At 48.5% G+C, this 23,217-nt stretch overlaps 1 protein-coding gene across 11 annotated transcripts in view; it reads left to right on the plus strand.

The window, feature by feature from the left end:
- ZFAT (zinc finger and AT-hook domain containing) overlaps positions 1-23,217 on the plus strand; it is a 189,375-nt gene that overhangs the window by 38,525 nt on the left and 127,633 nt on the right. For 8 of the 11 annotated variants that reach the window (XM_025993483.2, XM_072733877.1, XM_072733882.1 and 5 more), the window contains one exon: positions 12,167-12,418. In XM_025993483.2, the coding sequence (XP_025849268.2) occupies positions 12,167-12,418 (252 nt within the window). Of the gene's footprint in view, positions 1-8,068; positions 8,468-12,166; positions 13,905-23,217 lie in introns of those variants that run through there. The other 3 variants (XM_072733885.1, XM_072733883.1, XM_072733884.1) reach the window with 3 other exon arrangements.

Genomic DNA, 23,217 nt, shown 5'->3' on the forward strand with positions numbered 1-23,217 from the left:
TCACGGGCCTCGGGAGAGGGACTGGCCTCTCCCCACTTCGAGAAAGCAGGTCTGAGGTGGGCAGTGTCACGTAATCACATCTTAACCGAATAGTGTCCTTTTGAGTCTCTGCTTTGGGGAGGAGGGGAGGGGGGAGGGCCATTTGGCATTCAGAATCTGCCCAGTAGCCTGATTAAAAATGGACAAAAGACCTCAACAGGCATTTTGCCTAAGGAGGCATACAGATGACCAACAGGTGCATGACAAGATGCTCAGTGTCACTAACCATCAGGGAAGGTCAAATCAAAACTGCAGTGAGCGATCACTCCACCCCCGTTGGACTGGCTGTCCTCGGGAAGACAAGATCACACGTGTTGGTGAGGATGTAGAGAAACGGGACCGTTGTGCCCTGTTGGCGGGAATGCAGACTGGTGCAGCCACCACGGAAAACAGTGGGGAGGTTCCTCAAAACGTAAAGATAGAATCACTGCATGATCCAGCAATCTCACTTCTGGAAATATATCCAAAGGAAATGAGATCAGTATTGCAGAGAGATACCCACACCCCAGTGTTCCCTGCAGCTTCATTCACAGTAGTGGCCCAAGGGTCTGTCAGCAGATGAGCGGATACAGAAGGTGCCTCTCTCTCTCTCACACACACACATACATTATTCAGCCTCAACAAAGGAGGAAATCATGCCATTTGCAACATGGATGAATCTGGAAGACTTTACCTTAAGTGAAATAAGGTGGACACTTAGAAAAACGAACATTTGCGTGATCTCACCTATATGTAGACTCTAAAATAGCGGAAATCATAGAACCAAAGAGTAGGACGGTGGTTGCCAGGTAGTGGGGGGGGAGTGGGGAGAGCATAGTCAAGAGGTACGAACTTTGAGATGAGTTGAGTTCTGGGGAACTAATGCACAGCGCGGGGATTACAGTGAACAGTGCTGTATTATATCCTCGAAGCTGCTGGCAGAGGAGGTCATAACTGTTCTCACCAAAAGGAAAAAAAATGGTTGCTGTTGTTGGTCGTGGTGCGCATTTCCCAATGATAATGTATATTAAATCATCTTGTTATACACCTTAAAAAATCCTATTGTATAACCTAAATATATGCAGTTTTTGTTTGTCCATCACGCCTTAGGAAGGCTGGAAATAAAAGGTTCTGTTTAATTCCAGGGCCCTCCCAGTTGAGCCACCCGTTCTGGGGCTAAGGCTCGTCTGCCCAGACCTCACTGGAGGACCCCCGACGATGTCCACTGCCCCATGGCCACCGTCCTGCTCAGGGCTTAAGATGCCTTGGCTTTCCAAAGAGTGCGGCTTAACGGATGATGGAGCCAGAGCTTTAGTCAGGAACTTGGAATGTTGCCGTACCTGCCTCTGGGGTTGAGCATCTATAAACTGAGAAGAATGGATAATCTCTCTTGTAAAATTCATATGGCGGATAGAAGTCCCAGGGATTAACGGGTCGAGAACCTAGAGATAGGTTGTTACAGAGCTTTAATTCTGTTTTCATTCAGCTTTGCTTATTAAGATTTTCTTCCAACTAAAAATGAAATGTGAATGAGATAAAAATAATTTGAATTTTTCATTTCATTTATAAATAATGAGTAAACGGTAAGAGCGCAGAATAGAACTCCTCCTGGAATTCTGTGCGTCAGTGTTTTCTAGCATACGCGTGGGCTGACTTCTACCCTTGCCCTTGGTACTGATGTTAGTGATGAAAGGGGCGGGTCTCTGCTCAGGACACCATCCTGACCCAGTCTCCGTCCTCTCACCTGCTTGGCCTCCCTGGTCCATCACTCAGTGGGGACGACCATGTGATTTTTTTCTTCCCCCTTCATTCCATTAATATGGTGATTTACGTGGATGGATTTTCATACCCTTGAACCACTCTTACATTCCTGGGATGCATTCCACTTGGTCATATTGCATAATCCTTTTTCATGTGCTGCTGGAGCTGGTTTGCTAGTTTTTTGTTTGTTTGTTTGTTTGTTTTTGCTTTTTTGTTTGCTAGTATTTTGGTGAAGAGTTTTGTGTTTGTATTCAGAGGTAGCAGTAGGGTCATTTCTCTGATGTCTTTGGTTTTTGGAATCAGGGTAGTCGTGGCCTCACAGTGAGTTGGGAAGTGTCCCTTCCTCTGTTTTTTGGAAGATTTTTGAAGTGTCGGTGTTAATTCTTAAATGTTTGATAGAATTCATCAGTGAAGCCCTTTAGTTTTGGGCTCTTGGTGGGAAGTTTCTGGATTACCCAGTTTATTTGCTTGAGACGGGTGTATGAATACTTTCTCTTTCTTCTTGACTTCCTATTTTTAAAAGATTTTATTTTTTTATTCATGAGAGACACACAGAGAGAGGCAGAGACACAGGCAGAGGGAGAAGCAGGTGCCCTACAAGGAGCCTGATGTGGGACCCGATCCCAGGATCATGCCCTGAGCCAAAGGCAAACGCTCAACCACTGAGCCACCCAGGTGCCCCTTGAATTCCTTTTAGTACTTTGTGTCCTCCTAGGAAATTTTCCATTTCATCAAAGTAATCTGATTTGTTGGCATATAATTACTTGTTCATAGTATCCCTGAGAATTAAAAAAATTTTTTTTTTGTAAGATGAATGGTAATGTTCCATCTTTCATTCCTGATTTTAGCTACTTGAGCTTTACCTGTTTTTTCTTGGTGGGTTTAGCTAAAAGTTTGTCAATTTTTAAATTTTATCTTGTTTTTCTCTTTAATCTCTTTACACTCTAATTTTTATTTTTATTTCTTGCCCTTCTGCTTGCTATGCATTTGGTTTGCTTCTGTTTTCTCTGGTTTCTTGGGTTGGAGGAGATTGGTGATCTTTCTGTATCTCACACAGTCACTTACAGCCTTGTGAAGCCTGCTCTCATTGCATCCCACGGACATTTGTATGTCACGTTTTCCTTTTGATCATCTCAGCATATTTCCTAATTTCCTTGATGATAGCCTCTTTGACCCATTAGTTAGTTAGGAATGCCATTTAATTTCCATGTATTCTTGAGTTGCACAGATTTTTTTTTTTCTGTTCTTTCTTACTTTTCTTTTTTAAAATTAAATTTTAATTGGTGTACATGATTACATTAGTGTCAGGATGTACAGATAGTGATTCGATATTCTTATACATTGTGAGATGATGACCACAGTGGCTCTAGTCACCACCTGTCCCTGAAGTTATTACAATATCATTGATTATATTCCCTATGCTGTACTTTTCTCCCTTTTTTTTTTTTTTTAAGACTTTTTAAACATTTATTTACTTGAGAGAGTATCAGTGAAAGTAGAAGCAGGGGGAAGGGTCAGCAGGAGAGGGAGAAGCAGACTTCACACACGCCCCGCAGGTGCCCAGGATCGTGACCTGAGCTGAAGGCAGAAGCTTAATCGACTGAGCCACCCAGCTGCCCCTTCTGTGCTGTACTTTTCATCCTCATTACTTACTTATTTTTTACCTGGAAGTTTGTACCTCTTACTCCCCTTCATGTACTTCACCCATCCCCCATCCCCACCCCATCCCCCATCCCTCTCCTTCTGGCAACCACCAGTTTGTTCTCCATAACGATGAGTCTGTTTCTGTTTTGTTTCTTTGTTTTTTAGATTCCATATATAAGTGAAATCATTTGGCATTTATCTTTCTCTTTCCGGCTTACTTTACTTAGCGTAATACTCCCTAGGTTTATCTGTGTTGTTGCAAATGGTGAGATTTCATTATTTTTTTATGGCTAAGAAATATTCCAGTGTGTGTGTGTGTTCCTGTGTTTGTGTGTACGCACATATAACACATATAACACATCTTTTTTTCCCCATCTATCAGTGGACACTTAGGCTGCTTTCTTATCTTGGCTATTGTAAGTAATGGTGCCAAGAATGAAGATGTGCACATATCTTTTCAAATTAATGTTTTTGCTTCCTTCAATACCTACAAGTAGAATTTCTGGATCGTAGGGGAGCTTTATTTTTAAGTTTTTGAGAAGACTCCACACTTTTCCAGAGTGACTGCACCAGGTCGCATTGCCACCAACAGTGTGAGAGAGTTCCCCTTTCTCCACAGCCTCGCCAACACTTGTTATTTCCCATCTTTTTAATAATACCCCTTCTGATAGGTATGAGGTGGTATCTCATTGTAGTTTTGGTTTGCATTGCTCTGATGATGAGTGATGTTGAGCATCTTTTCCTATGTCTGTTGGCCATCTAGATGTCGTGTTTGGAAAAATGTCTGTTCAGGTACTCTGCCCACTTTTTAATTGTTTTTTTCCCTTTTTTTTGGTTATTCACTTGTATGAATTTTTTATTTCTAATTTCAGTCCACATATTCTGTATGATTTACACATTTTTTGAGACATGACTTATGTGGTTTATCTTGGAGACCATTCTATGCGTATTTGAGAAGAATTTATAGTCTGCTGTTGATGGTGGCATGTTTTTATAGATACGTGTTAGATTTTGTTGGTGTATGGTGCTGTCCGTGTCTTCCATTTCTTTACTGATGCCCAGATTTTATAATTGAGGAATATGTGGGTCAGAGACTGGAAGAGTTACAAGAACACACGGTTACCTAGTTAGTAGGTGGGAGGGTGGGATCTGGGCCCAGCTGCTCTGAGGCATTTGCCTCTTCTTGTACTGCTCTGGGCATAATCAGACTCTTACTACGAAGCTACTTTAAAAATTATTTTCCTTTATTAACTAATTTACTTTTGACTTAAATTTTTCTTGAACACATTTCCTCTCTTTTGTGTGTGTGTATCCTGGAAGATTAGTTGCCTGTACAGTTTAATTTTTTTTTTTTTTTTTTTAAATTTTTTATTTATTTATGATAGTCACAGAGAGAGAGAGAGAGAGAGAGAGAGAGAGGCAGAGACACAGGCAGAGGGAGAAGCAGAGGGAGAAGCAGGCTCCATGCACCGGGAGCCCGATGTGGGATTCGATCCCAGGTCTCCAGGATCGCGCCCTGGGCCAAAGGCAGGCACCAAACCGCTGCGCCACCCAGGGATCCCTACAGTTTAATTTTTAAAAGTATTTAAGACTTTAATTAAACTCAGACTCTTAATACGAGAAAATTTTTTCAAAAGTCTTTCATTAAGAACTCCAAGTCCTCCTTTTTCTCTCTGTGCGAGTCTGTAAAATTTGAAGCTTCTAGAAGCTTAGTTTCTCTCTGATGATTTCTATTCAGGTTTAACCTTCACAATTCATTTTAAGTTGAGAGATACTTGAAATGGTTTAATTAAACCTTTAACTGAGTGGTAATTGATTTATTATTTTGGTCTCTCTTTATAACATGAAGGTTCCTAAATCCTTTGGTTTATTTTATAGCCTTTTAATCTTTTTTGCTCATGTAGGAAGTGGTCTGCCTAAGAACCTTTCATTTTCTCCTCTCTTCCCTATCAGATCTCTGGCTGTGGTCCAAGGAAGAATTGCCTCATGGAGAGAATGTGTGTGTGTGTGTGAGTGTGTGATGGTGTCTGAGAACGTGCGTGGGTGCATGTTTGGGTGTGAGTGGTGGGTGAGGGTGCACGCGCATGTTTGTTCATCTAGTGGCAGCTGGGGCAGGTGGGCGTGCTGCAGCCCGGCCTACACGGGTTCCCCGAGGGCCTCATTTGGACTCTTCCATCTTCTTCCCCTTTCAGACCTTCTGTAGAAACTTCTCTCATTTTTCTCTCTGCCTTCCCTCTCACCCCACTTCTTTATTCAGTAAACCCCTGTCTGTTCTATGCTGGGGCACTGTGCTAGGAGCTGATCTGAAGGGGGAGGACGGGGCGCTCTTCCTGCTGGGTCTGCCTCCTGCTTGGTGGGTGCAGGTGGGCAAAGAGGCAGTCGTGCAGGACAGCAGGCAAAGCACGTCTCTGGGATAGAGGATGGGCCACTACAGCGGGGGTCACAGAGTCTAGTTCGAGGGTGAACAGAGGCTTCCCACAGGAAGTTGGCATCTAAATCTAAACCTCTGTGCTGTCTTTTCTGGACAGCTACCACAAATAGGGTCATTTTTTTTAAGATTTTATTTATTTGAGAGACAGCGTGCATGAGAGAGCATAAGCAGGGGGAGCAGCAGAGGGAGAAGCAGACTCCCTGCTGAGCTGGGAGCCTGATGTGGGGCTCCATCCCAGGACCCTGAGATCATGACCTGAGCAGAAGGCAGCCACTTAACCAACTGAGCCACCCAGGCACCCCCACATGGGGTCGTTCTGAGTGTACACAGGCATGTTGTACTCAGTGTTCCAGAAAGCACTGCAACCTGAGCCCTCTAATCTACACAGGTAGGCGGCGTGGGGGTAGTTAAAGAGCACCCATCTCGGGCTCAGAAAGACTCAGGTTCCATTCCTGGAACTGTCATGTGATCGCCATGGCTGTGGCTGGCACATAGGGTGCTTTTGTGCGGATCATAAAAAGGTGCCCTCATTCCAGGCTGGTGGGTTAGTAACGGGCTTTCTTTGTGGGAGAACAAGCATAAAATGGGATCAGGGCTGGCACAGCCGGTGCTACAGGGTTCAGCTCAGGCTCGTGGAGCATGGCCCAGGTCTCGGGTCCCCTCCCCTCCCCCCATGGCACCTCATTGCAGGTCTCAGGCTGCACTGTGGAGGCCCTGCCAGTGGCTTAGGCAAATGGTTTTTGTCGTGTCAAAGGGAGATAAGATGCTGGCCTTTTTTTTCTCCCCTTGAAAAGGTTATGAGGTAAATACGTGTTAATACGTAATGCCTTAGTATGTGGTACGTGCATGATGCACTTTGTAGTCTCCTGCTTCCCATTTCATCCATCTGTCGCCTGGTTCAGGAGTTGGATCACACTGAGGCTTGTAGCTGGGTGACCCTGTCACCGTTTTCCTGCAGAGCTTAGAGGAGAGGTCAGATTGTATTATTCCTGTGCTCTGAAATTCACTGCACTGACATAAATGTGAAGTTCACCGACTCCGAGGCAAACAGTGGGGTCAGAGCCTTGCATTCCGCTTACTTTGTACTGTGTCGTGGGGTGGGGGAGGCAGCTTGATTAATCTTCTTAAGCCTCAGCGTCCTTTTCTGTACAATGGGAGTGACTCTGATGCTTCCCACAGAGACCGGATGGAGAAATGCACGTGCTTCACCTGGTGCCGGAGCTGTACGGGCTTCCTCATTATCCCGTGTTGTGTGACATTTCCCCATCGCTGCTGGGAGATCCACAGGGAGCAGGCGTGGGTGCCTCCGGCCTCCCTGGTGCCTTGTGGTTCAGGGCTGGCTGCAGTCTGTCCCGCCAGGGGGACGCTGCATTCCCCATCAACCTCAAAGGCTCACACTTCCTCATTTCTGATAAATAATTCATTGTCTTCCCTTTGCTTCCTGGGCTTGTTGGAAGTAAATGTCAGGGAGATTGACTGTCGGGCCCAGCCGTGTTAGAGTTTCAGGATTTGCCTAAATTCTCGAGTTGGCGTGACTGGGTTGAGCTGCACAGTGAGGGTGCTGGCTTTATCCCTGGTCTCCGGCATCATGGAATGTGTATTACACCCCTAATTCCATACTGACTTTGTTGGTGCGTGAGAACCTTTAAAATGAAGAAATCAGGGGAGGGTGCCGTGAGGAGCGAGAGCAGGTGCACCCCGAGGAACCCCCTGATCCAGCAGTGGCCAAGTTGGGAAGGTAATGGTTGCTCCAGGCAGATAGTCCAAGTCAGAGTTTTAATGACTATGGCCACAGTAATAAGCACTTGCCACTTACTGACCACCTTCTAAGTACTATGCTCAGCGTTTTAACGCATGGCTTTTATTTGTCCGTGACTATAACACACAGTTTTGTGTTTATTTTTCATACCAAAAACAGCAGCTTGGGGGGGATTTAACTTGGGGAGGCCCGTCTCTCCAGTCGGGTTCTCTGCACTACAGCACTGGCTCCTTTCAGTGTCCAGAGCCGACCCGAGGGCTCCATGACCCGGCGGAGAGAGCTGGGCAGGGAGAAGGGAAACCGGGGTCCTGGCTCTGTGAGCTCAGCAGCAGATTCCAGAAAATGTGCCAAGACCCTTGAACCTTGAAGTCCCTTATTTCTCTTCCTGTTGAGGAAATTACATTTCTATATCCATCTCCGAGGGTTTTTATGGGGACAAAATGAGATAAGGACTCGGAAAAGGCCTTGCACACTTGAGTGATGTGCAAATAAAGAGCTTACGTTATTAGATTTTTAGTAACGTGGGGCTGTTTTTATCACAGGGCTCATGTTGTCTTTTGATTGAATTTAACGACCTTTGGCTAATTTCTTCCTGTCCCTTGCTAGTTTTGGCCTTGGATCTGCAAGGATGATTCTCTGCTTCTGAGGATGTGTCCCCAAACTGTGGTGTTGGGGCAAGATTGAAAGGATGTGTGGTGGCTCGCCTCTTTTTTCCTTTTGGAAACTGGACACAGGAAATGGCTTCTTTTCCTGCCATCAAACAACGTGTATTGACTTCTTAAAGTGTCTCCTACATCTCCAGCTCTGATTGCGATCCTTGGGCTCTGGGAATTCAGCCTCCGGATGTGTAACAGGTGGGGAGACAGGGAAGCACGCAGGCCGGAGGCTCTGTCAGCGGCGTGTATGCCACGTGTGCCTCCCACTGTCCACGCAAGAGCAGCTGGGATGGCCGCCTGGAGGAGGACCTGAGGGTTTGAGTGGGGGCTTGGGGTCTGACTGGGGTGCAGGAGGTGGGCGCTGATGGGGGAAGCTGTACAGGTACGTACAAGGAGATCGAGATTATCGGTGCAAATTTAGGGAAGTCTAGAACATTGCTGAGCACTTGAGAGAGAGCCCTGCTCTGTGTGCATGTGTGCACGTGTTGGGCCATGTGACGACCTAGAGACCTCAGAGGTCTGAGTGTTGTGAACAATGGAATGTTCTAGAGCAAGGGCTCAGCAGTGAGACAAGGGTTGCAGGCAGAGGAGGAGGGGAGCAGGAGGCTGTGGTCTGGGGGCCGTGTGTAGGGGTCTAGGTGACAAAGAACAGAGAGGGGGTATAGTGGGCAAATGTCTTTAGGACAAACCACAGAGCACCCAGACTGGCCGAAGGAGAGAGTTCATGGAGGAGGAAGGGGAGCGGAAGGTAAGCCCATCCCGGGGTTTTGATTACGAGGTTGCAGGAGTTCCCTTGCCCACTTCCACAGTTCTCAGCAGTTCTGTAAAATGTTTGTAGTTGACAGCAGCAACTCGTTTTCAGTGCTTTTAAATTATTCCGAGTTCATTTATGAATATTTCATTTTTCGCTAACTAATTGGTCTTGAGCAGCTGCATTATGGATGTAGCAAGATGTAAGATTAGTTTTGTCACCGTCGTGTTAGAGGATTTCCAAAGCTTTCAGGGCTGATTCTGTGTTTCTTCCTTGACAGCTGGCTTGTGCGCGCTGCTCATCGGTTTAGCCCTCGGAGATGTGCTGGTGCCGCTGTGCAGGACAGCAGCTCCGCTGCTGGGGGTACCAGGTGGTCAGGACGAGGGCTCGGCCTGCAGGGAGTCCCCCGTCTGGGGGGAGAGACGCGGACGGGGCAGAGCCTTGCTCGCACCCTGTGCGCCATGGTTGCTGGCACGTGCTTGGGCGCATCTCTGAGGACAGGACGCCGGGTGCCCTGCCGCAGAGAGTGTGCTGAACCCCAGTTAGGGGCACAGTTGCCCACAAGACTGCTGACCCCACCACAGGCTTGGGAGTCCCTCGGGCCACCGTCGCTCTGACCAGCTAGCTGCGAATTCAGGGGACCCTGAGGACTCCCTCCAGTCCCAGAAGTGGCTTAGAATGGTTCACAGAACTTAGAAAAGCACCCTTACGGTACCCTGTTAAACACCGTGTGTAGGGAGAGAGGCACGGGCCGAGTCTGGGACTGGGGGGCTTCTGGACGCGGAGCTGTCTGTCCTCCTCCTGCCCCCGTGGAGTCCTGGACGCCGTTGCCTTCTCCCTGCTGTATTATGTGACAGGACTTGAGTATTTCCAACCAGGGATGCTCGCCCAGCCTTCGGCGTCCACCTCGATGACCCACCGACCCCGTGGCTGGCCTGCAGTCCCTCGCTCCTCCCAGGGGTTCGGGGGAGCACCTCTGTTCTCCGGTTCCTCCCGAGCTCAGAACTGGTCTGACTTGTTGCGGAGCCGAGGCTTAAGGCCCGTTGTTAGACTGTCGGTGGCCCCAGCCCCAGGCAGACGGGCAGTCCACCTGTCAGGCGGGATGTTCTGGGCCCCAGAGGTCACCCCCAGCGGCAGAGGGCAGAGCACCCGGGGTAAGGCTGCTCCTTCACACGGCTGCGTCCTTCGGCGCTTCAGCGGAGGAGCGCTGATGTGCGCCCGGCAGCCGGCCAGGCCTTCGGGGAGGTTGGGCCCAGGCCGCGGACTTGCACGACGGTCCCGCCGCTCACTCTGCTGCTCTGCCGTTCATTGCTGCTTCTGGAATTTGCACAAGTACATGCTGGGGGGGAAGATTAGCAAGGAGAGAAGTTTCCGTGGCTGTGAGGTAAACAGGTTGTCCTTCTTTCCTTGCCACCCGCTCCAGCCTCCCGTACGTGGCAGTGGGCCTGTGTCCACACAGCTGTTGTTCTCCTCGGGAAAATCCATTGCGGACAGTGGGATCCAAGGGTCCCACGCCCTTGTTCATTTGATCTGGTCTCTGTCTGCCTTCCTGTTGCTAAGCACTTTCCCTCCCCTGCCCCCACCTCATCTCCAGCACGCCCCCGGACATAGCAGGGAGGCGGTCACGGTGCACTGTGCTGGCTGCCCTGGCCGAGGAGGGCTCTGGTTTGGGTCTCTTGCTCAGTGTTGAGCCACCCTTGGCACTGCAGCTCTGCAGAAGCTCTGCCCCCAGAAGGCCCCCCCCTTACCCCCCAGGTCTTCCCCATTCTGGTGCATGACCTCCCTGAGTTCTTGGGGACCCTGTGTCAAAGCAGGCTCCTGTGTCCAGAGCCCACACTTGCCATGCCACTCTTTCCCTGCAGACTCTGCTCCAGAACCATCCTGCCCCCTCCCCTCTGGTCTCCCTGTCTGATGTGGGAGCACAAGGACCTACTTAAAGGGTCTTCATGGGGGTAGCAGTGGGCAGTGTGGGGATGCCTACCTGTGCAGACTGGTGGCCTTAGAGCAGGGAGACGGCCTGAAGATCTCATTCTGTACTTGACCATATTCCCAGGATGCTGCTGGAGCCAGGACCCCCTCCTTTCCTCTGCAGCTCAGATTTGGACGACTGCTGAAATGCTCGGCAGATAGGCCACTAACAGTCTGTGCTGGTTTCCTGCTTGGCGTCTCGCAGGATACCTGTCAGGTCACATCACCTGGGACCGGCCACTCCCTCTTCACGCACCCAGCAGCACGATGCTTCCCGACCCCACTCACCCATCTTAATTCCCACTTTCATTCTGGAGATCAGTGTCTTAAAAATGAGGGCTAATTAAGAAGAAACACAAGTTGAAAAACGGTTTGAAACTTGTTCTGCAGCAGCTCTGAGCGTGCCATTTAACTCACTAGGTCGCTAGGAAACTCGAAAAATACGGCTGTTGTCTTTAGTCCTGTAATTGGTAGATTTAGATTGTAATTATTTTTTCTCTGTTTTATCAGAACAATTTGGCTGTAATAATTATGATGCCTTGAAATAATCTGAATAGTCATGTAGCTCGTTAAGGGCATGAAAAGCTAAGCAGCCTTTGCGAATCCTTTGCACAGAAGTCCTTAAGCACATTCTGAGAACAGGGTGTTAATGGAGTTAGGGGTTCTTTAGGAGTCTGATTTGTGAGCCAGGGGGCTGCCGGTCACAGTTTAGAACCATCCCCGCTTTATAAGAGAAGATGTGCACAGGTTCTCCTCAAACGATATTTTTAAAAATATTTATTTATTTATTTATTCATGAGAGACCGGGGGTGGGGGTGGGGTGGAGGCAGAGACACAGGCAGAGGGAGAAGCAGGCCCCATGCAGGGAGCCCGATGTGGGACTCGATCCTGGGACTCCAGGCCCACGCCCTGTGCTGAAGGAAGGCACTAAACTGCTGAGCCCCGGGGCTGCCCATATTTTTAAATCAGAATATAAGGAAATTTAGTGCATGCTAGTGTGTAGATGCAGAAACATTAGCACTAACGATACTGTTTGCAGCTTGTACTTTCCGGCACTACGTCAGACTCTGTTTTTCATAAAACCCGAAACTGAACACATTCCCACATTCAGAGGTTGGGTGTGTGCCCTGCCCTGTGGCCACGTGTGACGACATTGTGCTCTCTTCTTTCCTTGGTAGAGTTTTCGGTCATGAAGAGGAAGAGAGGCAGGCCCAAGGGGTCCACGAAGAAGCCCAGCGCCGAGGAGGAGCTTGCGGAGAGCATCGTGGGTCCGAGCGAGGACAGTCCACCGGTCCCGGAGGAGGGGAGCAGCCTGGCCCCCGGCAGCTTGGAGTGCAGCAAGTGCTGCCGCAAGTTCTCCAACCCGCGCCAGCTCAGAAAGCACATCTGCATCATCGTGCTGAACCTGGACGAGGAGGACGGAGAAGCAGGTATGGTCGCTGAGGGCCGAGCGCGTCCGTTTCCCCCACACATGTGAACGACGGACAGCAGTCTTTCCTGGGTCTGTTTTGACAGGGAAATCGAGCCCTTACATGCAAGTCTCACCTGTTTGGGAGAGTTCCTAGTTTTGGAACGGTCACCATGACAGTGAGTCATTTCTGAGTTGAAGGTGTCCTGCTTGGGTGGTGCCCACGGAGTGCAAGTCCCGGGGGTACTTGAGTGGGTGCACTGGGGTCTGCACAGAGGGTGAGACGCGGCGTCTCCCTGGGTGAGCTGACATTCCGGGTGCAACAGCAGGGCTGCACATCACAGAACGTCAGCAGGGAATAAACCCTCGGTGGGGAGATGGCATTCCGATGGGCAGCCAATGGGCAGTCGCGAGGAGCCTGCTGTCACGGGCCAGGTGGCACTGGGATGCTGAGGGAGGACATCTCAGAGGATGGATGGGACCATATGAGCACGAGGGCAGACGTTAGGATGCTCAGCATCTCTGTGATGAAGCTTGATGACCAATGGAGGCCAAGGGCCTGAGTGTGGCGGCATCCTGGAAGCAGCTGAAGGGGATCAGTGCTTCCTCCACCCGTGTTCCTGGCGAGGCCTCCACATGGAAGCAGCTTCTGAAAGAGGCCGAAGTGGGTGTGACGTCACTGTGTTAGAGCACACCTCGTGGGCAGCCTTCTGGGGAAATGAAGCACCACTGCCCTGGGTGGGGGGACTGGGGAGACCCTCTGCCTTGGGCTCCACTGTCGTCTGGTTCTTGTGCCCACTTGGGGAGTCTTCAGACTGCCCGACCACTGAAGAAGTTCTTACAGTGTGTTGTGCTGTGCTAAGGATATTACGTGGGAGACTACTCTGTTTAAAATGCTTCCGGCTTTGGACACAGCTGTCTGGGTGGGAATCCCAGCTGCTTCAGCCCTTACCAGCTTCTGTCTGCCTCCATTTCCTCATCTGTAAAATGGCAGTAAAACCCAGCACTCTCACAAATGGTTGCTTTGAGGATTAAATGAGGCAAGACTTAGAAAATGCTCAGAACAGTGCTTGCATAAGAAACGGGCTCAGCAAATGTTAGCTAGAACTTTCTTCCAACAGTACTGTCGTCCTCCTTCCTGTCCTGTAGAGAAGGATAGTTAGATCCTGGGAAATCAGGTCATTTGCCTGGCCAGGGTCCTTCAGTTAGCAAGGGGACCTAGCCTGTGGACCTCAGTTCTCAAGTCCTTTACTATAAACACCCCCCAGCAGTGAAGCAAGACTGTTGGTGTGCAAAATCCCAGCACAGATTGGAGGAATAATTGCATAACTCATCACCTGATGCTACCCAACATCTTGGTTGGTGGCCACGGCTCATTGCCACCATCCGTGCAAACTATAGAGAACATGAAACGTCATTCTGTCCTATGGAGAACTGCTCTCAGGGGGGACTACGTGAACCCCTTTCTAGGCTGCATGGGCTAGTGCCAATACGAGCATTCAGACGAGGTAAGTCAGCGGGGAGGCAGCTGTCCCAGGGCAGAGCACGTGTCATCACCGTGTGAGACACTTAGCTGGGGAGTGCTCTGGCCTCAGAGCCCAATGCCCATGTGGCAAATAAGGATACTTTTACAAGTGAGATGGTTGAGGGAGGAAGGATTAGGACGGACCTTCCTGCCCCCGAAGGACTAATTTCTGGTGGATTTGTCACCCACTGGCCCTGGGTTATGGAGCTGTTCCCATGCCATGCATTACTCCCTCCCTCCTTTTCTTCCCACAAATGGTTAATGGTGGTTGCATTGTGTTTATTACTTTAATCGCAGTATGGGTAACAGTGTTACATTAGTTTCAGGTGTGCAACATAGGGATTCAGCAAACCCATACGTGTCCGGGTACTCACCACAACCGCCCTCCCGAATCCCACCACCCACCTCCCCTCTGGTGACCATCAGTGTGTTCTCTAGAGCAAGGATCTACTTTTTTGCTTGTCTCTCTTTTTTTTTCCCCTTTGTTTTGTTTCTACCATTCCACACAGGAGTGAAATCATATGGTGTTTGTCTTTCTCTGTTTCACTCAGCATTGATTGTACCATCTAGCTCCATCCACATCCCTGCAGATGGCAAGAGTTCATTCTTATTATGGCTGAGTAATATTCCAATGTGTGTATATAGACCACACCTCCTTTATCCATTCATCTGTCGGTGAACGATTGGGTTGATTCCATAGTTCGGCTCTTTTAGATAACGCTGCTGTAAGCATAAGCATAGGCGTGCATGTATCCCTTTGAATTACTGTTTTTGTATTTTTGGGGGGTAAATACCCAGCAGTGTGATTGCTGGATCATAGAGTAGTTCTATTTTTAAATGTCTGAGGAACCTCCATGCTGTTTTCCAGAGCGGCTGCACCCGTTTGCATTCCCCATGGTGGTTGCGTTTTAATCAGAAGGGCCAGCTGTAGCCTTCAGAGCGGCTCTGTTTGTTCCTGCCTGCCCGAGAATCTGAATCTCTCTCATCATTCAGTGCTGTCTTCTTGAGGATCTGTTTTGTTTTTGTGCCTTCACATGATTCATCCTGTCAGACTCCTTCTGGGAGACTCCGGGGCTTTTTGTACAATTATGGCTGGAAATCAGGGATCTCTTTTGCAAAGCATTCCTGCTGCTTCTTCCTCCAGAGGTCAGACCTGGATCTAACTTGGATGCAGCCTGAGGAGTTCACTCAGATCTGTGGATGTTCTGCACTGCCCTCAGGGTTTTCTTCCAGAAACAAAGTTTTTCAGTGTCTCCCCTTCAGAGTAAAGTGCAAAGTCCTCTCAAGACCCTCAACACAAGGATCTTTCCCTGGAACCCTACGGCATTACTTTTTCTGTGTCCTGTTGTTTGCAATTGATGAAATTTAAGCTATTTCCAATCTTCTGCTGTTGTAAATATTGCTTTAATAAATCTTTCTATATGCATATATATGTGTGTGTGTGTCTGTGTGTGTGCATGTGTATACACACCCACGTACATGTGGATTTGTAGACTTATAACTGTTATTTTTGTAGGAGAAATCCCTAGAAATATAACCCCTGGGTCAGAAAGTATATTACTATTGTCACCCCCCCCCCTCCTCGCCCTGCCCCGAAAGCTCACACCAGTTCAGATTCCAAAAGCGTCTGATGGTGCCTATTGGATATTGACTTTTTTTTTCTTTTTTAATACCTGGGATGATATAGAAAATACTAAGAGGAAAGTAACAGTAATCCAGAAACTCACTGCCTAGGGGGATTGACTATTAAACCATATAAAAAAGAGAAGAAAGATCCTGCTCAGCTGTGTGTACACATATATTATTATTTATGGGGCCATGCATCATGTTCTGTGATTTTAACCCCCCCACCCCCAATGTGGCCAATTGAAGTTTTCATGTCAGTATTTTTTATTGCACAAGCTGTTCTGTAGCTCTCTCTGGATACTCACTGTCTTACAGCTGTTAGGTCATTTAGGTCACAGCAACCTTTAGAAGTAGACACTGGTGTTTTTCCCACTTTACAGAAGGGGAAACTGAGACACAGAGAGGTTCTAAAGCTTGCTTAGACCACACAGCTGTTAAGTGGCAGGCCCAGGTTCCAAACCTGCCTCATTGCAGAGACTGTGCAATGCTTCCTGACCCCAAACGGTCAGTAAATGGAGATTTCTGTCATTTTTAAAGGCCACCCAGCATTTCACCATACATGGAGGCCATACATTTTCCTTCACCGGTTTCCAGTCTATTGGCATTCAAGATTGGTCTTAATTTTTCTCCCTGATTAAAACAACAAGAACAACACAGGTGACTGGTCTTAAGCATGCATTTTAATTTTATTATTATATTTGTAGTCGTGCTATTATTGCCTTAGGCAAATACCTAGTAATATATTTATTGGGCCAATAGGGGCATATTTTACGTTCTGTTGCATGCATGTACGTTGCCAAGCTTCCCTGCAGACAGCATCCGCCACTCCCCTTCCCAACACCGGCTTGTACCCTCCTGGGCCTTCTTCACCCTGCGCATTGTCTGTCCTCACCCCTGCCCATCTCCTAAGATGACAGTTCCCTTTAGTTTGTATTAGCGTCTATGTGGTCATGAGTAGACCTGGTTATAGAGTTATTGGGGATTTGTGCTTTGTGTGTAATTTGGGGTGTTCCTCATCTGTGTCCTTTACTTACTTCCCTTGGGTTGTCGTGTGTGCAGAAAATATTCTCCAGTTTGTCTTTTCATTTCTTTTTTTTTTTAAATTTATTTATTCATGAGAGAGAGAGAGAGAGAGAGAGAGAGAAAGAGAGAGGCAGAGACAGGCAGAGGGAGAAGCAGGTTCACCGCACGGAGCCCGGTGCAGGACTCAATCTTGGACCCCGGGATCCGAAGGCAGACACTTAACCGCTGAGTCATCCAGGCATCCCTTGTCTTTCCATTTCATTTGTAGCCTTGCTTTGTTTTCTTTCATGCTTCACTGGAGTTTTAAATATCTGTACTGTCACTCCTGTCAAATGTTCCTTTTAGATTTCTTGCCCTTTTCATCATAGCTGAGAACACTTACCGATACCCCAGAATAATAAAATACATGCTTCTCTCTATTCCTCTGTGATTTGTATGGTCTCTTTTATTACCCATGATTTGGATCCATCTGGAAATTGTGGTTTTGTGAAAGTCGTAAAGTAAGACAGTTCTATCAGTAAACACGGGCAAAAGAATTATCTTAATAAATTGGGAGATAAACTATTTCAAATCCTGGGGTCCAGAGAAGAAATAATAAGGGTCTGGCTCAAAGTCTTTAAAAAGTAAAACTTTGTATTTTGAAAATAATTGAAGATTCACAGGAAGTTGCAAAGATTGTAGAGAAATCTGGTGCCCTTAAACCCATTTTCCCCCAGTGGTTGCATCGTATGGAGTTACGCAGCGTGTGCTCAGACTCAAATGCGGACCGTGATGTGTGTGTGCAGCTCCGTGTCATGTCACTCAGGGGGACCCACGCTCCTGCTGCAGAATCACCCCGCTCCCACCCTTGGCAACCACAGATCTGTCCTCCATCTCTGTAATTTGGTCATTTCAAAAATCTTACATCTTTTTAATCACATGGTATGTGACCTTTTAAGATTGGCTCAGAAAACCCCCTTTTCAGACTCACTTTCATAGGTTTACAGTCGAGGAAGTTGAAGTCCAGGACTGCATCCGAGGTCGGGCCTGGGTGCGACCCCACACCTCTGGACTCCCACTCTGGGGCCAGCCCCGCGGTGTCCCACATCTGTGCCTTCAAACCTGTCTCATTTCCACCTCATGGATGGAGATTTTATTTCATTTCAGTGTACTTCTGTCAGTCTTTTACACTCACCTTATTGGAAACTACCCTGCGTGGTTCCGCTATTTATTTTCCGCTCTGTAATTAGTTAGGTCACATCTCCTGCAATGGCAGACGGGAGCAGTCCTTTCTAATAAGATTATCAGCTGCCTCCAGTAATAAGCTGTAGAGAAAACGGCTTCCTATTCCACTGATTTGAGTGACCTAAAAGGGCTTTAATTTAACAAATATGAAACAGAAAAGTAGAAGCTCGGGGAGTTTCTCTCTTTCTGGCCCTCATTGAAGCCTCTAAAATATGCAGCAATGACCTTATGCCCGGCTAGTTTGCGGCCACCGTCCCTACGTTTGCTCCATGTTTCCTAGTTTGCCAAGCACAACATTACAATTTGGAAAATTCTCGCATAATTGTTTTAATACATGGTCTGTAAAGAGCAGTTTAGTGACATTTCAAACAATTGACCTTGACTCTCTAGCTTGTTAAAATAATAAAAACAACACAAGCCTTTCCCTGCGCTGAACCTGGCAAGTTAAAATAATACTTTTGGTGTATATTCTATATTTATTTATTTTATTCTGCATTTGAATAGCAAAAGAAACCAGGAAAAGAGATTTCTTGTGCCATTATGTGGAACAGCTGGTGTTTCTGAAAAAACAGTTTGCAGCCTGCAGAAATCAATATGTCAACTTTATAAAAGTGACTTCTGAACTTTTGTAAGCTTATTATCTCTTGGGTCCTTTTTTGCAAAGAGAGTTGCAAAAATTTGCCCTTATTCTTGTGGAATCTGTCCCAAAGATGACAAGGCATTTATTTAAGATCTTACATAAGATGCACCTATAATCTTCATGGAGGTCTTTTTAGAACAATGTTTCAAGTGCCTTCTGCTGTATTTGTGTTAGCAAAACAGCGGACTTGGTAAGAGCCGCTGTGATTGAAAACGGTTTTGGGTGAGTTGTGTTTGAAGATTTGCAGGCATGAAGGAAGGGCAGTGTCAGTCTCTGAATATGACGCCTTTCTCCGTGGAGAGTTGTGTAATGGTGATGACTGTTTGCTTTTGCTGCCTGTAAACCCCAGTTTCACCTGTGCACCCGTCAGGTGGATGGAAGCCTGGAGGTCATGCAGCACAGCGGTCTCTGGAAACACTCTGGCTTTCGGCGTGCTGGGAAGTGTGGGCACGTGTGCTGGCTCTGTTCACATTCCGTCCCCGTGACACCTCAAGCTCCTAACTCCCTCCTCCCTCTCCAGCTGCCCCTGCTCCTGCTGCTTTGTGAGCTTCAGTTCTTCTGCTCGTCACGTCGTGTCGCTGTCGCTGAGCCTGTCAGTCCGCGTAGGCCACGTCACGCCCTTACGACAAGCCTCTCCCGCATTGCCTTGGCCCTAACGGAACCAGGTTCATGTTCTCCTTCGGACAGGACGCCTACTGCAGGTGCTCAGAGGCTCTGCTCACTCAGGGTCCCAGACAGAGCAGCCACCACTTGCACATGGCTGGTCACTGTGCAAGAAGGGAGAAGAGCCCTGGATGGTTTCCCCTAAGCCTGGAAGTGACACCTGCCACTTCTGCTTGTGCATTTCATTGGCCAGAACTGATGACATGGCCCCACCGACTTTGAGGGGCCAGAAAGTGTAGCTGTGCACGTGCCCGGGTTGGGGGAGAACGGGAGATGTTTGATGACTGTCACTAGTGACTGCTGTGTGCATCCTGTACACAGCGTGGAACTCACCCCCTCTCTGGGCTCTGACTTGCAGACATCCTCCATGGCCAGACCCTCTCCTGAGCTTGCAGTCAGTTTGGGTGCCCCATAGGCAGCATAAACTCTGTGGCACGTTTGGTGTGGTGCTCGTTGTCTAGCTCCTTATAAATGGACCCCTTCCCCCCATATTCCAACTTGGTGACTGTCCCCACTGTCCAGATGTCCCACCCCTCACATTTGTCACTTGCCATGGTCAGTTGACTTTTTCTCCATCTGTGCTGGGCTTCTTAGAGGTTAAGCCCCATCATCTCTTCCACAGACTCTTGTGATAGCTCTGTTCTACTCTGCCCTTCTGTTCCCGTCCATGGTCTGTGTATACCGGTGATTTGAAAACACATCCCTGATACATATATTCCTTTATTTACTAATAAGTTGCATTTTTAAAATTTAAAAACCATCTTACAGGGTCCTTGCTGTAGGCCTACCACTATTCTGAGTGTCTTACAAATATTAACTTATTTCCTCTTCATAAAAACCCCATGAGGTAGTTACTGGTTTTGTCCCCATTTCACAGAGTAGGAAACTGAGACAGGCATCCTACCCAATGTTGCATGGTAGTATGTAGTGGGCCTGGGATGGGAGCCCAGGCATTTTGGCTCAAGTACACATTTGCTGTAAGAGTTTATTATAGATAGTTTACGTATGTAGACTATAAAATTCACAAGGATATGGTACGAAAGGAAAAGAGGAATCCTATTTTCTTCCCAAACATCAGTCGATTGTTTTAGGCACGTGTTGGGTGTGTGTGTAGACATCTCTCTGAAGTGCAGACTGGTCACATCCCTCCCCCAGAGACAAACCACCGTGCCCACCCCTGTTCACAGACAGGCCGAGCTCATCATGAGCCTGCTAGGTCATTTATGCATAAACCTGACAGCTGCCCCCTGCCTAGTACCCCTCCCATGTTGCCCACCTATGACTCTGTTACAAACTTCCAAAGGCCCCAGAATCCTGTACTTGCGGTCTCTTGTGTGTTCTCTTTGCCTAGAAAGGGGACCTCTGCCCTCTGAATAGCCACACTCATCTGCAGCCCCTGAGCCCCCCAGGCCCTATGCCATCCCTCTGCCTTTGCACACCCATCCCTTCTCTGGGATGCCAGAGCCCTCTTGTGTGCCAGCAGATTCTCGCTCACCTGTTGCCTCTGACCTCATTCATTTTGCAGGCTGGTTGAGTGTGCCCTTCCTTGTCCTCAGCCTCTGTCTCCCAGCAGCCCAGGCTGCTCACTCCAGGCCATGTGTGTCTCCTCGTGTTAGGAGTGTCGTTTGTGTGTTTGTCTCCCAACATGCTGATAGCTCAGCAAGCAGGATCCCATACTGTCCCCAGAGTCTGGTGCCCTGCACATGGCCTAGAATCATTCATACTCTCCTCTCTACCAAAATCTAGAGCCAGACTCTACTTCTTTATGGATTTGACACAAAGAGACATACTGCACTTTGTGTGGGTATCTCATTTCACTGTTCTCTTTCCAATGTTTACAAGAGGGCCTGGCACACAGGAAGTGCTCAGTAAATGCAGGAATCCTCTAGATCAGAAACTAGGGCTGACAGTGTCTAATGGGCAGCAAACTCAAGGTTAGTTTTTCTGACTTCCACATATATTTCTATGTGATGTGGGGCAGATGACATGGATGAGGTCCTGGTACATGTTGACTGGCCATCCATACCTGCTAATGGTCATTTCTGGACTCTGTGTTCTTTACATTTTGGGTTTCGTCTCCCTTTTTCCCACCTGTATTTGATGGTTGCCCATGAATATTACTTCTCACTTGCTGGTACTTCTCAGTCATTGGAAATAGAAACCGGAGTCACCCTTAATTCCTCCTTTGATCTCACCCCAGACCAAATGAACTGTCACTGAGCCCTGCTGGCTTTTGCCCCACCTTAGCCATTCTGGAGCCCCCAGTCTCCTTGCTGCCCTTCCTCCCTGTCTCAGGTCTGGCTTTCTCATCGCTCTCAAGCACTTTTACCCACAGCCATTGGATTGGTCACTCCACTTCTCAACTGGCCCCCTAGACAGCCCCCCTTAACAGAGTGGTGTCAAATGCAAAGGTGACTTGTTGCTTTCCTATTGAGCATCCTCCCATGGGCTCCCTGCCCCTGGGAGGAGGGTTGTCCCCCTGCCCTGAGACTAAGGGTTCTCCCCAGCTTCATCTGGGCTGCTGCTCTGCACAGTTGTGCTCACTTGTCCCCTGGCTCCTTTGGTGCAGGCAACTTTTTCTACTTAGAGGGCCCCCTCATCCTTCTCCACCCTCTGAGCCAGCCAGCTCACTCCCCAGGGCCAGCACCTCACCATGGAGGCTATTGGCAAATGTCTGCCGAGTGACAGTACCTGCACATGATCTTCATTATTACCCCAGTAGCTTCTGAAACTAAATGAAGTTCAGATGGATAATAACAGGACATGTGATTGGAGTTCTTTAGAGAAGGAAGACAGTGTGGGACCCCTAGCCAGGAACCCATAGGGAGCTCTAGAGCGGGCCCCAGAGATGGGTATGATTCAGGCTGCTAAGTTTCACAGGTGTTTGTGTACGTGCTCGCAGAATTTCCAGAGGCAAGGTAGTCGGGAACTTCCATGGGTCTGTAGGATCCTAGATCCAGGTCAGTAGGACCCCGATGCTTATGGGCCCTGGCCAGACCCCACAGTGGTGTGTCCTCCTTGTGTGTGCCCAGCTGTGCCAGTGCCTCCAGGGCACTGAGTATCTGTTCTGATCCTCCCGCTGGATGCCAGATAAAACCTCCCATCCTGCTGGTAATTAAGTCTCCCGGTGTGAGCCACGGAAGTCACAACCAGAGCTGGCACTGTGCACTTGGCTCTCTCTGCTCCTGACTTGCTGTGTCTTGGGCTACCAGGGGCCCCTCAGAGCCTTTTTTTTTTTTTTTTTTTTTTTTGTGGTGGGAGCAAGGAACTAACAAAATTGCACTTAAGCAGCAGGACTTTAAGGTAGGACTTTTGAATGAGGACTTTCTTGTTCAGGATCCTGGAGGCCATCTGGGGCCGTGCTTGTGCTGGCTGGCGGGGTCTGCATTGGGCAAGTCTGTTCTGCTGTATCAGGAGGCAAAGGGAGCAGCCCATTGCATTCTGCTGTGTGAAGTTCAGCGGGCTGCCTGCTGTGTCCTGCCGCGGAGGGCCTCGATAGGGTGCGATGGATTCCGTGGCACAATAGGCCTTCACTCTAATTGATGCCTTTTCCCAAGACAAGGAGCCACCATGCATCGTGACCCCAGTTTGAAAAGGAGTGCTCTCTCTCCCCTGGAAACCCCTGATTGATAAGTACCGGGAAGGGTGGCCCATGGCACGTAGCCCAAAGCTTTCAAAGCCAGATGTACTGCTGTGCCTGGTGCTTCTAATCTGCCAAGGGGGCCGGCTAAAGTGGAGGGCTGAGATCCCCACAGCAGGCAGATTCTCTTCTTTTTTTCCTCCTAATTCCTAGGCTTGTGCTGTGGTTGGGTGCCAAGCCAGACTTCGGGGATCAGAGTTGAGTAAGATGAGTCTCCTCCCTTGAGCAGCTGAGTGTCTGATAACGGGGACAGGGGGGGTGAAGAAATAACAAAAGATAATGAATGGGCCAAACCGGTGCAGAGGAGGCAAGGCAGGGCCACATGTCTGTGGGGTACATCCTGGAGGGCTTCCTGAGGAGGGGGCCTGAACTCCGTGTCTGAACGTGACTTGGCATTTTTATGGAGAGGAGCTGAGGTAGGCACTTCCTTGAGGATGGCTGAAGCACAAGCCTGCAGGTGCAATGATGTAACGGGAATCA

The sequence above is a fragment of the Vulpes vulpes genome, chromosome 13, assembly GCF_048418805.1.
Source record: "Vulpes vulpes isolate BD-2025 chromosome 13, VulVul3, whole genome shotgun sequence".
Lineage (NCBI taxonomy): Eukaryota > Metazoa > Chordata > Mammalia > Carnivora > Canidae > Vulpes > Vulpes vulpes.